Source organism: Kryptolebias marmoratus, linkage group LG20 (genome assembly GCF_001649575.2).
Source record: "Kryptolebias marmoratus isolate JLee-2015 linkage group LG20, ASM164957v2, whole genome shotgun sequence".
NCBI classification, from domain to species: domain Eukaryota; kingdom Metazoa; phylum Chordata; class Actinopteri; order Cyprinodontiformes; family Rivulidae; genus Kryptolebias; species Kryptolebias marmoratus.
Window position 1 is genome coordinate 5,448,932 of NC_051449.1, and position 12,270 is coordinate 5,461,201.

At 36.3% G+C, this 12,270-nt stretch overlaps 1 protein-coding gene across 1 annotated transcript in view; it reads right to left on the reverse strand.

Annotated features, from left to right (window-relative positions):
* Positions 1 to 12,270, reverse strand: part of LOC108232908 (collagen alpha-1(XI) chain-like) — a 71,379-nt gene that overhangs the window by 37,752 nt on the left and 21,357 nt on the right. The window contains exons 6-20 of the mRNA XM_017411029.3: positions 10,405 to 10,500; positions 9,424 to 9,522; positions 8,713 to 9,012; positions 7,580 to 7,645; positions 6,565 to 6,606; positions 6,136 to 6,198; positions 4,115 to 4,189; positions 3,542 to 3,625; positions 2,260 to 2,316; positions 2,017 to 2,070; positions 1,862 to 1,915; positions 1,398 to 1,451; positions 1,172 to 1,225; positions 401 to 454; positions 263 to 307 (exon numbers count right to left, since the gene is read on the reverse strand). Coding sequence (XP_017266518.1) covers positions 263 to 307; positions 401 to 454; positions 1,172 to 1,225; positions 1,398 to 1,451; positions 1,862 to 1,915; positions 2,017 to 2,070; positions 2,260 to 2,316; positions 3,542 to 3,625; positions 4,115 to 4,189; positions 6,136 to 6,198; positions 6,565 to 6,606; positions 7,580 to 7,645; positions 8,713 to 9,012; positions 9,424 to 9,522; positions 10,405 to 10,500 — 1,197 coding nt within the window. The remainder of the gene's footprint in view (positions 1 to 262; positions 308 to 400; positions 455 to 1,171; positions 1,226 to 1,397; positions 1,452 to 1,861; positions 1,916 to 2,016; positions 2,071 to 2,259; positions 2,317 to 3,541; positions 3,626 to 4,114; positions 4,190 to 6,135; positions 6,199 to 6,564; positions 6,607 to 7,579; positions 7,646 to 8,712; positions 9,013 to 9,423; positions 9,523 to 10,404; positions 10,501 to 12,270) is intronic.

Here is a 12,270-nt window from a genome sequence, read left to right on the forward strand (position 1 = left end):
TGCAAAGTTGTTCATTCGTGGCAAGGTCAAGATTAGAAAGCCAATGGTCCCTGAAGACAGGTATGCCATTACAATTGCAAGATACCAAAGGGCATTTATTTAAGTAAGTGAGGAAAAATACTTAATAAAAAAAAAAAAAGAGTAAAAAAGAAATAACAGGATGCTCATGTTTTATTGAGACTAAAATATTTTCATAATCTCAGTTAAATTTAGATTAACACCCTGCCTCATAGCGTTACCAAATCGCATTGAATATACTCACACTCTCTCCTGCCAAACCTCTCTGCCCAACCTGGCCATCTTCACCCTTTGATTAGGCAAAATGAAATGTGTAATTATTGTTGTACAATAATTTCAAAGACATCTGAATGGGATACAGGAGAACTAATGCTTCACTTACTCTTGGACCGTCCTCTCCTGGAGACCCCGGAGGGCCTGTTGAGCCCTGTTCTCCCTGGAAAACATCGCAACAGACGAATATCAACAAAACCTAAAGAGGTATTGTCACAACAGAATCCGCATGCGTGACTATTGCAGCTAAGAAAAGAGATCCAAGTTTATACTTTTTAAAAAGCGAAGATGTCAGACGTGGAAAATTGATGGTGCACAAAAAGAAACAAAAACAGACAAAATCCTGCCTTTCATCTAAAGTAGGCATGGTCACCACAGCTGGTGCGGACCTACAATATATGGGTTTCACTATTCTTGGTGCTCTATAAGAACCGGCCTACCTCTAGTAGCCCTGTAATTACCCAGTATAGGACAAGGTTTAAAATCCTGTCTAAAAATAACTCTCTGTGATTTTTGTGTCTGTTTTGGGCTTTTGTATGTACGTCCAGATTCAACAAACTCTAAACTTTGCACTCTTCATTTGCCTTAAGGCCTAGTTAAAGACTTCCTGAGGGGTTATTGAGTTGGCACAACCTCTTTTAACTGAGTCAAATGAATTTACATCTTAAAGCACAATTAAAATGAACTGCATTGCATGGATTAATGGTGTACTTTAATATACGGATCTTCCCTGTGGCTGTAAAGCCACTTTACAGGTCAGTAATGTCTGTAATCAGTGAATAATTGAGCCAAGAAATGAATCATCTGATCTTTTATCTTTATATTTGTCCTACAGCCTTGAACATTTAACAAACCCACACTCTTCTCTCTGCAAACCTACCCTGTGACCCTTCTCTCCTGGAAGACCGGGGAGTCCATCAAAACCTCGGTCACCCTGAAACAAATAAAAAGGCAGACAAACAAAAAAAGCAATAAAACAAATGATGAGCTTTATTGTTATCGATCATTGTGCCACATCTTCAAACAACCTGAATCTTATATTGCTTGAAGTGCTGCTAATGAACACCATTGTTTTTATAGCTTTTAGAAAAAAAAAAGCACTTTACCTTGGCCCCTGATTCTCCTGGCATTCCTCGTGCTCCGTCAGCCCCGTTGCGACCCTACAGAGAACAGGTACACATCAAATTAGGATATGAGGAAATTACATAAAAAAACATATGTGTTGTCTTTTAAGGACTGTTAAGAATAAACACAAAGGAAAACATAATATTTTTAACCTATTTACAGTTGAATAAACATGACTTCATGCATTTAAATAACACACAAACCCAAATATTGGATGCAGCTGTATTATTTGAAATAGGGCCATGCCTAAAACTAAACAGACTTTCCTATGCAAGCACCCATCTGAATTCTCTCATTGATTTATTATTTTTACATTGTTTTGAATATTTTGCAATTTACACATATCCGTTTGGTGTAGTGCAGTGTTGTTTTGGAGAACAATAATTAATAAATGCGATGCAAACAAAATTAATTGCTTTTAATCTGATAAAAAAGGGCACTTTACCCTCTTTCCTGCTTTTCCTGGTGGACCTGTTGGACCTTGAAGACCTCTGGGTCCCTAGAGAGGAATGTAAATGTTTCAATTCAGAGTTGAGAAGTGCAGATAAGAAAAAGTGAAAATTAAATTAAAAGCAAGACTCGAAGAGTTGCTCTTCTTACCTGTGGCCCAGAATCACCACTGTCACCTTTGAGTCCAGGAGCCCCAGGAGGTCCCTAGTAAAAAGAGTAGACACACACACCAGCTTTGTGAATAAATATGTATTCAATGAAGCCAGATCTTTAATTGTTTTATTTTTGAAACACTGTTTTAATATAAAACATAATGTAAATTTAAAGAGTATTAATGTAAATGTAGATCAACCCATGTGATTGCTTATAAAAGCGTGTTTAAGAAGTACTCACCACAGGACCGGATCTTCCTGTCAAACCTGCAGGCCCAGGCGGACCTCTCATTGCTAGCTATGGAACAGACAGAAACAGCCCATAAACTTCCAGTCATAGGTTCAGGAACATTGATGCAGATTATGCTAGTCATACAGTATACAGTATATTGGGAAATAAATCATAGTCTTTGTCTAACTCAAGAAGTTGTGATCATGCATTTTTGCACTGGTATTTAAAACAAATAGCACGCATTTGTTATGAGGTCCATTGTTTAAACAGCTTACCAAAATACAGTAACTCGATCCTGACAGTAATTTTTTTTTTTCATCTGACAATGCTGCTTTTTATAACAAAGAATAAAAAAGTTTGCTTTATTGTTATGTTTGTTTTTTTTTTCAATTTAGTTTAGTCTCAAGATAATTACTTTGTGAAATTGGTCAGAACGCCAAAAGGGCATTGCAAAAATTAAAAAAAAAACACCAACAAAAGTTACCAATCAGCCTCTTTGAGACATACAATTTACACTTGACTTTGTTTACCACTCCAGTCTTCATAGTTAACCACAGTGTGGAGCAGCCAGAAAGGGATTTTGGTTGTTATTTATAGTCTGACTACTCAATGACAAAAAATTCTAAACAGAAAATCCATTTGTCTTATAGTGTTTGATTTAATGCCTAACCACAGATATTGGTAAATAAAGTAAGAATTTTTATGGAAAGGATTGTTTCTCTTTTTCTACTTGGTTAATCTTTGTCATGACAGTTTTAGTTTTGAAAGGTGAGAAAAACTTTTAAAAAGTTTCTAAACACTATTTTTGGCAACTGCTCAGCTTCATAGTATTCTAAATATGTAAACATTTGGCATTTCTGCAGCACTTAATGATCTCCATGTGTTGACAATAGATCACAATAAAATGAAAAGCACTGGAATTCAACTTTTTTCAGCTGTCCTTACAGTTGTGAGAAACCCTGAGAGGGTGTGAACATCTGCTGTGGCTCTGCAGGCACTCCAGCCTAAATCAGCTCCATATTGTGTAATTTAGGCAATTTAGATGAAGACTGGGTCTCATGAACATTGACATCCCTTTCATTATTTACCTCAGATTGTAAAGATTTTTCAAAAAGTATTTTTTATAAGCATAGGTACAAAAGTTGATATAAGTATTATAGTAATTCTAAAAAAAACGAAAACCTAAATTTTATGTCTTAATTGCACCTGATTAAAGTTAAACTGCAGCTAGAGTACAATGAGAAGCAGAAAATAGTAGTAATTAAGGGTGATAATTATCACCAGCACTTACTCTAGCTTGAGACAGGATGGCCTGAGCCTGAGCTTCTTGGGCTGTTACCACAGGTCCCTTATGTGACTCACCACCAGCACGGAACTGACAACCACAAAACACACACACACACACGCATACATATAAATATATGTATAGATAGATAGATAGATAGATAGAGAGATAGAGAGATCAATTAAATTGACTTGCTTTGTTTTATAGACTAAGACATCTAACGGTCACCTCTGGCGAGTGTTTTCAAATTTTCCCTGTGATCGGATAGACTTGTAAACCTTCCATTCTTCCTAAATCCAAGCACATCCATCCACTCACACAAATTCGAGTCACTGAGCATTTCAAACTCTCCGTCACAGGTTCCACTCCATTGAACAGGCTGACATTTACAAGGTAAGTGATTTGTAACTCAAAAGAAAATAAGGTTGCAATCTTTGGCCTACTGTTGATGAAATGTGGTAAAATTTACTAACAGAAGTGAGTTTATGGGCAAACGCCTGTGATGGAGGTTGTGCAATAGGTGAGGAAAAAAAAAGAGACAAACATCTAAGTGGATGTGTGGAAAGCAGCAGGACTTACTGGGAGCATGAGAATGGTACCTGGAGGCCCAGGGACACCATCTGAGCCAGGAATACCAGGACGTCCAGGAGGACCCTGTGGAAGAAAAGGGAGGAAAAAGGTGTTTCTTTTCAAAGTAATAATCTATGATTTCTCATTTTGAACACAATTAGAGCAAATTCCAACCACATAAAATCTTCAATAACTACAGTAATGCTACTCAGAATGCTGTATTTTGAAGACATAATTATAAGTATTTTTTTCTAATTATCAGCTATGATGATGATTCTCATCAATGTAATTATTGTACTCTTAGATTAATTTTGACAATTCTGTAAATTCTGTTTGGGTCATCAACAACTGTGGAGAAAAATAAGAGCTACAGCAGCTTGTACAGAAAACCTTTTTTTTTACATAAATAATTTGAAATAGAAGATTTGCTATAGTTTAAATAATTATTGTTTTTGTGTAACCTTATAAATTACCAATCTTACTTCAAAAAAATAAAAAAAACACTACTTAACAAACAATTCATTTACAAGCATTTAGCTTTCTAAGCCATTGGTGGCATAAAACAACTTGCATCATAATTAAACTATAGATCTAGAGACATTACTTTATAAAAATGTGGTCTGAAGCAATCCATATAACACAAAGTCAACATTAAATACACAAAAATGCAATCACTGATGGCCACTTAAGGTTGGTTCCAATTGTGAAAAAGTTCTTTATACTCTGTTTGGCAGAATAAAAATACAATGCGACACAGTGTTGATTAAAAAAAAAAAAGAAAAGATACCCACATCATAAATTAGATCGAGCCTAAGAACGCTGACTACTTCCTGTAATACCAGTGTCTACTTAGCAGTTTTTGTCATGTGCAGCAATCTCCTACTGGCTGAAATTGTTGCCATGTGTTTCCATTTGCCTATTCCCTGCAGTGATAAATTTTCCCCATCCAGTGTAGTGGTCATGACCATAGCGGCATCTAGTGTTAATGAAGAATACACAGCTGGAACGGTGGTGCTTAAGTCAAAAGAACAGATGCAAAGTTTACGAGACAAATGAGCCGATCCCACGTTGAGCGCCAGGTGGAAACAGTGCGACAAAAACCCACAAGACTATAAAGCCCAGCCACTTAAACACTTCTGTCAGTCTTGAGCGACAGTCTCTCACAGGAGAAAAAAAAAAGGAGGGAGAAGAAACTTTTTGATGAAGAAAATATTTTTTGATCACTTTGATTCTTTGGAACAATAAAGCGTTTGTATTGATGAATGCTGGAGGAGGCCCATTTGGGCATATTTTGGTTTGAAAGTACAAAGTTTCACTTCCAAAAAGAGAATAGATTTTAATGTATGATAAAAGACACCACAGCTGAAGGGAAAAAAAGAAACAATTTCAAAACTGAGAGAGCAGGCAGTGTTTTTGGCGTGTCACCCAATCAATCAAATAAGTGACAGGTATCCAACCGAGCTGAGGAAAAAAAAGAAATTCACAGCTTTTGCAGAATTTACAGAAATGTCCTTGAACTTCTCAGGATTCCCAAAGCACAGCAGCACTGCTTCTTTTTTTTAACTCTTCTTTGTTGGTGTATTGACAGATTGCAGGCATCTTATTTCTCTGCACAACTTTCTTACCTACTTCTTCAACAATAGGCCGAGCTGAACTCTCTCAATTATTCCATTGCATTAAAACCATTTTTGGTAGCAATACATACATACAAGTTGCTATGTACCTGGTACGTACTTGATAAATACACGGTGTGTACCAGGTAAGTGAGAGGTATGCACTGGATGGTGGTATGTGTAGCTAACCTTTTTTCATTATTGTGAGCTAATATTGAAGCTGGTATTTCAACCTGTTTTATATAAGTTAAAAAAATGGTTTTGGTGGACAAATTTAAACTGATAGATGCCAACGCATTTTATTATTCTCCTAACAAAATATAAATGTCAAATTTAAACATTTAGGGTGAACAGAAAATGTGTGACAGGGTTTCTCAAACACATCTGGTTGTAAAATGAGGCTTAGTGTTCACTCACCCTCTCACCCGGATCTCCTGGGGGACCTGGGGATCCTTGCGATCCTGGGGTACCAGGAACACCCTAAAACCAGACACAAATACACTTAGCATATGATCCTAAACCACTGCTAAGAAGCATTTCCACTACAGTCAGCCTATCCACGGCTTTATAGGCAGAGGCCAATAACGACAGAAGCAAAACCATCAGTTCGAAAGAAGTGAGGCTCAAAATACAGTAACCCCCAACCCCTCATCATTCTCACAGACTGCACACAGAGACACAGACATACAGACGTTCATGCACAAATACGCAGTTTGACAGTTTCCCTCAACTCAAACTTCACTGACGATCTGTGCCGACAATCTTTCCATAAAGATATTTTTCCACTCTTTAGCTGTTCTCCATCTGTGAAAAGCAGACAGGAGTGTGGGAGAACGTGATACTCACTGCTGGGCCAGGGGCTCCTTGGGGTCCTTCTACAAGCATCCCCTGGAAAAAGAAAAAAATGTTGATACAGTAGCATTATACGGCAGCCTTTAAATTCACAGGCAATGGAGAGTAGGGGGGAAAAAATCTAAAGGCATTTTTGTGCTTTGGGTTAAAAGTTGAGGAGTCTACTTGGTGAAGGATCAAGACATTAGCAATTTTTCAGTTATCTGACGTTACATGCTGTAATTTGTGTATGTGACAGTCATGAGAGCATGGCTGTAGTGGTACAGATGGTACAGAAATAAAGAGATTATTGGGGATCCAGTTTCAGTCATTGTTTAGCTGTAATGCATTTAAGATGGCCTCCTAAAGAACATTTGTGACTGTTTAGACTGTGGCTGATTTTTGGTGTATGGCCACTGCGTGAAAGATCAAAACTAAATCTCATTAGTTAGATCTTAAGTAAAACGATCCGTTTCAGTTCAGTTACATTAAATAAAACAAACTGAGATACATATGGATATAAATCACATCCACAGAAGAATTTATTCAAAAGATAAAAGAAACTCTACTACTGAGAAAATATGCAGAGAATCTGATTCAGGACTTTTATAGTCTCGTAAATCGTTCAGAGCAACAAAAATGTTAAGTTGATGTGAAACCAGCGTCGCTGAGGGAAAAAATAAGCCATTTATTGATCTGTTTATCTATTATCTTTCTTCAAATAAAAGTTGCATTATGCTAACCCTTTTTCCAGACCTGAATTTGAATCCTCCACAAAATGTTCCATACACAGCTTATTTGTTGAAAATGTATACTAGTTAGTTTAAGTGTTATTTTAAAGTTGTAACATAGAAAAATATGTAAGATATTAATACAAAAGCTAAGTTAATAGCTAGTCACACAGCAATTCTACATTTTCCATACATAGTATTGTTACAACTACATCAATCAGGCTTTTTGATGTGACTTTAAAAACTTGCACCATTTATTTTAATAAAAATAGATACGGACACATAAGAGCGGTACTTACAGGTTCAATGACAGCAGGTTCACCCTTTTCTCCTTTTTGGCCTAAGTAACTCTGACCTCTGTTCACCTGAGGAAATAAAACAGACCATGTGAGTTTCTTACTCTCATAATAAGCCAGACTTTTAAGCATTTTTAGGTAACATTTTTTATTAAAATCAAAAATATATACTGTAAAATCAATGATCAGCAGCAAATGTCCTGCATAATGCCTTAAATGCCATTTTAAAAGTATTTTTCTTTCTTGAGAGAAAAAAATATGAACCTCAAACTATACACAAGAAGTTGCATTTTTAAATTTAGGCAGACCTCTTTATTTATTTTATTAAGCATCCATAAATGAAAATGCTGCAAAAGAAGTGACCAAATCTGAAGAAGAAAGAAAAAAAACCTCCAACTGTGAAGTTGTTACCTGACACTATACATACAATGACTTCACAAGAATAGAATTTACAAACCAACGTCCACACTGTGTCCAAAACCCACTAGACTGCTCAGTTTAGCCTAGAGAGGAAACCAGTACTTAATGAGAAATTCATAGAGTGGGGGCTGAGATTGCAGAGTGTGCAGAATCAACAAAGCTGTTCAGATTAAGCCACTGCAGACAGATCTCAGGCCAACATCTAGATAAAGGTCACATCACTTCCTTCCTCTAAAGATTCTGGATCTCGAGGCAAAAGAGATTGCTGAGGACTAGTTATTAAAGACACTAGCTCAGCCAGTTTTGTTTTATGTAGTTATAGATTTCACTAAAAATATTTATAAAATCTTTGTAATGAAATAAACCAAACCAATTAATGGTGGAATATCCAGAGACAGCTTTGTTTCAGATAAGCATCAGAGGCCATTGGGGTCAAAAGGTCACAAAGGGCAACCGCTGTGTCGACAGCTGGGCTGACAGCCGTTTATCTGTGGAACACCAGGTGTGTGCTTGTGCCTCCTTGTGTATTTGTGTTTCTTGCTTGTGTATGCAGAATGCCAAAAGCTGAAATCATTAGAAACAACAAACAAAAAAAGGCACACACTCTATCAGGCGAATACCGCCAGCATTTTTCACATCTTTTCACATTCCTGAGCACCACCACTGTGACCCCCCCCTCTTTAACTGTGACACCCTCCCCAACCACTCTAACTTACACTGCTCTCTGTGAAGTCTGTCTTTGCTGGAACACCAGGGCCAAAGTCCTCATATGTTTCAGGTGTCGGCTTGGCATCAATGGGACCGTAATCTCCATAATCACCATAGTCATAGGGTTTCTCTACGAACTCCTTATCAGATTCCTTTATGTCATATTCCTTAAACTCGTACAGGTCAGTAGTAGAATCCACTTTTTCTTGGGTGTCCACAGGGTCAGCAGCTTTCACAGGAACAGTGGGGTCTGCACCAACCTCCTCAGCACCGGTGATGTAGTCGTACTCCAGCTCTTCTTCGTAATTCTAAAAATCATTCCAAGCATAACAAAGAGGTGGAAAAACATGGAGGTTTAGTTAGTGTAAAATTATATGAACACCTTCATTAAACTGGTTTCCTCCACTTTTTATACATATACATTATTTTTTATACATTATTAGTTAGGCATGTTCTTTTGGCAAAACATGTAAAGCTCTCCCAAAGTTTTAAACTTAGACCAAACAAAAGTTATTTTATGTCATATATAACAATTTTATCCAGAAATGTCAAAATAAATTTAAGAGTATCAATAAATCTGAGGAGGAAATGGAGTTACAAGACAAAATTTGTACAAAAACTGTTTAAACCATGATTCATATATCATTCTGCACAAAGCAGGGCAGCCAAAATGCAGTAACGTTGTTTACTTGTGCAAATTTCACAAGTTTAAAACTTACCTGGCCCTGACTTGTAGACTTGGTTGGAACTGGAGGCTGATTTCCATCCACCACGTTGTATTCATACTCACCATTGTAATAGTCTCCACCAACATTTGTCTGAAATAAAAGCAGAAAATTTTTAATAAAGTTTAAGATGGAGGAAATGTAGTTTCGTAAGGGGTCCAGATGGTATTGATGTTTCTGCAGCACAATGTTCCATAGCAAGTAACATGATGACTATATAGGAAGACTTTTCAAGACTTTTTTGAGGGATGCTGAGGGATGTATGGAATACATTGTAAATTAAAGCAGCAATCCTTAAAAAATACATATTGCCTGCTGTCTTTCATGCGATACCAAGTAAATACAGGGTCAGAATCATCGATACCGATACTTTTTATTATTTAAGTTTGATATATCATCAAACTTCTGACCTTTACTTGTTTTTGTAGTCTTACACTAGTATCAATCTGATACCAATACTGATTTGGTATAGATGTCTATATTTTAGAACGATCCGCCTCGCTCTACTCTCAACTACTAACAAACAAAATTTTTGTTTAATATCACTAGAATTGACATTTATAGTCATCTCTGTAGTATGCTTAGATCAATTATCTGTGGCAGCCATCTTGAAATGGGCTGACTCTAATAATCAGTTGTACAGGCAATGATTAACTTCTACAAGTTTAATCAAAATCAGCCCTTTACTTCATGGGATATTTTTTAGATAGAAAAGACACAGACATGACCACCCACCTTTCATAGCGATGGGTGATATTAGGTAGAAGAAACTTAAATAACTAGTTAAAAAAGATAAACTGATAAAGACAAGAGCAAAAGAGAAGGAGATGGCAAGAATGACACAATGAAAAGTTCTAAAATACAAGAAAAAAGATCAGAAGAATGTGTTTGCGTATGTATGCATGTATGTTTACAAGATTTTTTTTTTTTCATGACACTGGCCATGAAAACTGTACTGTATTAGTGAAGTTTTACCTCAGTCTTTGCTGCAGCAGTTGGAGGAATGTCAGTGGTTATCTGTCCATCACCATAATCGTAATCATAGACATCACCATAACTGTAGTTAGTGTACTGTAAGAAAAATGAAATAAATCGTCAGAGCTTGGGGGAAACGGAGACGAACCCAGAGTGCAGACTCATTTTAAAGAGACTTAATTTATTTAAATAAAACAAACAAAAACAAGAAGGCTGACGTGGCAGCAAAAACTGGAACTAAATACAAACATAAATAAACGAAGCATGAGCGCTAAAACATGAACAAAGGACAACGAGCAGGGAAGCAATGAACCAGCAGAGTGTGGAGGAGATGGCCAGCTTTTTAAACAGAGGAGGTGATTGGAAAGTGGGCACAGGTGAAGCAATTATCCAGACTTGAGGCAGGTGTAGATGGGCGTGGTCGGAAGGCAAAAGAGTGACTGGGGAGGAGTGAATAGTGACAGCAACTAGAACATGAACACAACAAAACCTAAACAAAAAGGAAGACACCTGAAACCACAACTAAAAACAGAAAACATGAAGACAAACAAAAACAATAAACTAAAACACAAAACCCCCAAATCCCGACAAAATTGCATTTTGTCAATAAATGTCATCATTTAAACAAGGCAGCACAATGTCTGAAAGGCATATTGTGCATTATTTACAAGGCATGTAGAAATCTACATTTCTTAACACTGTTTAAAACCCCAATTTAAACAATAAAATAGCATGCAATCATGCAGGGATTCAATTTTACAGCCATATTAGAAAATTTAGCAGTTTTGTGTATAGATGATTACAGTATTTCTTGATGGTCCCCTGTTTTCCAAACTCTCTGAGCTTTACGTGCGAGAGAGAGTTTATGTAGCCAAGCCAACACCAATTAGGAATCCTGTTTATTTTAAACAGGATGTTAGAGGGTTCATACAATGCCAGTTAAAAGTTATCTGCCTCTGCAGCCTAATCTGTATACCAACAATAACCTGCAGCTTTCATGAATAGGTTTTTAAAATGGAAATCTCATGCTGTTCTGCGGCGTGTTTGTAAATTATGGGGTGAACGGAGATTGCAAAAGCAGGGGGTAAAATCATTATTTTAATACCAACTGGTGTAAATAAATGGAGGCAATAAAACTTTATTCTGTAACAGTATTTTAAAAAATACAGGATTTTTCTTTTAAATTAATGCATAAAGGGAAAAAAAGTCTAAACCATTTCCTTTGTCAGTCATCTTGGAGCAAGTGAGATTGCTGGCAAACAAAGTGAACAGAGAATAATTAGGAAACACTTTTTTTAAATAATTTGCCATGATATGGCTGCAGAAACAAGTTCTGAATATTTGTCTGTACATCTTTATAACTATACTGGAAAGTTAATCTGTATTTCTTACCAATGGTGCATATGATCAAAAGATACCTGCAGATTTCAGCAATTTCCTTCTCTTTGCTACATTTCACATTTTTCGATAGTTTGTCAACTTATTTTAGCATTTGCGTATTTTCTTCAATAACTCTACTACAACAATATAACAAACCATTAGAGTCAAACTAACTCCAACAAAACATGTTGCAGCATTATGTTGATGCTATTCATGTGAACAACACACTGGTATTTAAACCAGTTTGCTTGTGCAAGTAAAGGAAGTTACTGCAAATTTTAGTCTGTTTCAGTCATGAACGAATGAAGTAGCAATGCTCAAAATCTGTGATTCCAAAATCTTATAAATTGTATTAAAAGACAGGAAGTCATTAAAAAAATGTAAAAACTAGGAAGTCTAAAGCTTTTTGCAAGAAACAATGAAGATGATCAGAAAAGAAAAAGGCTGTCTGGGGTTTGCTTTTTAGTTTTAACATAAACAATCACT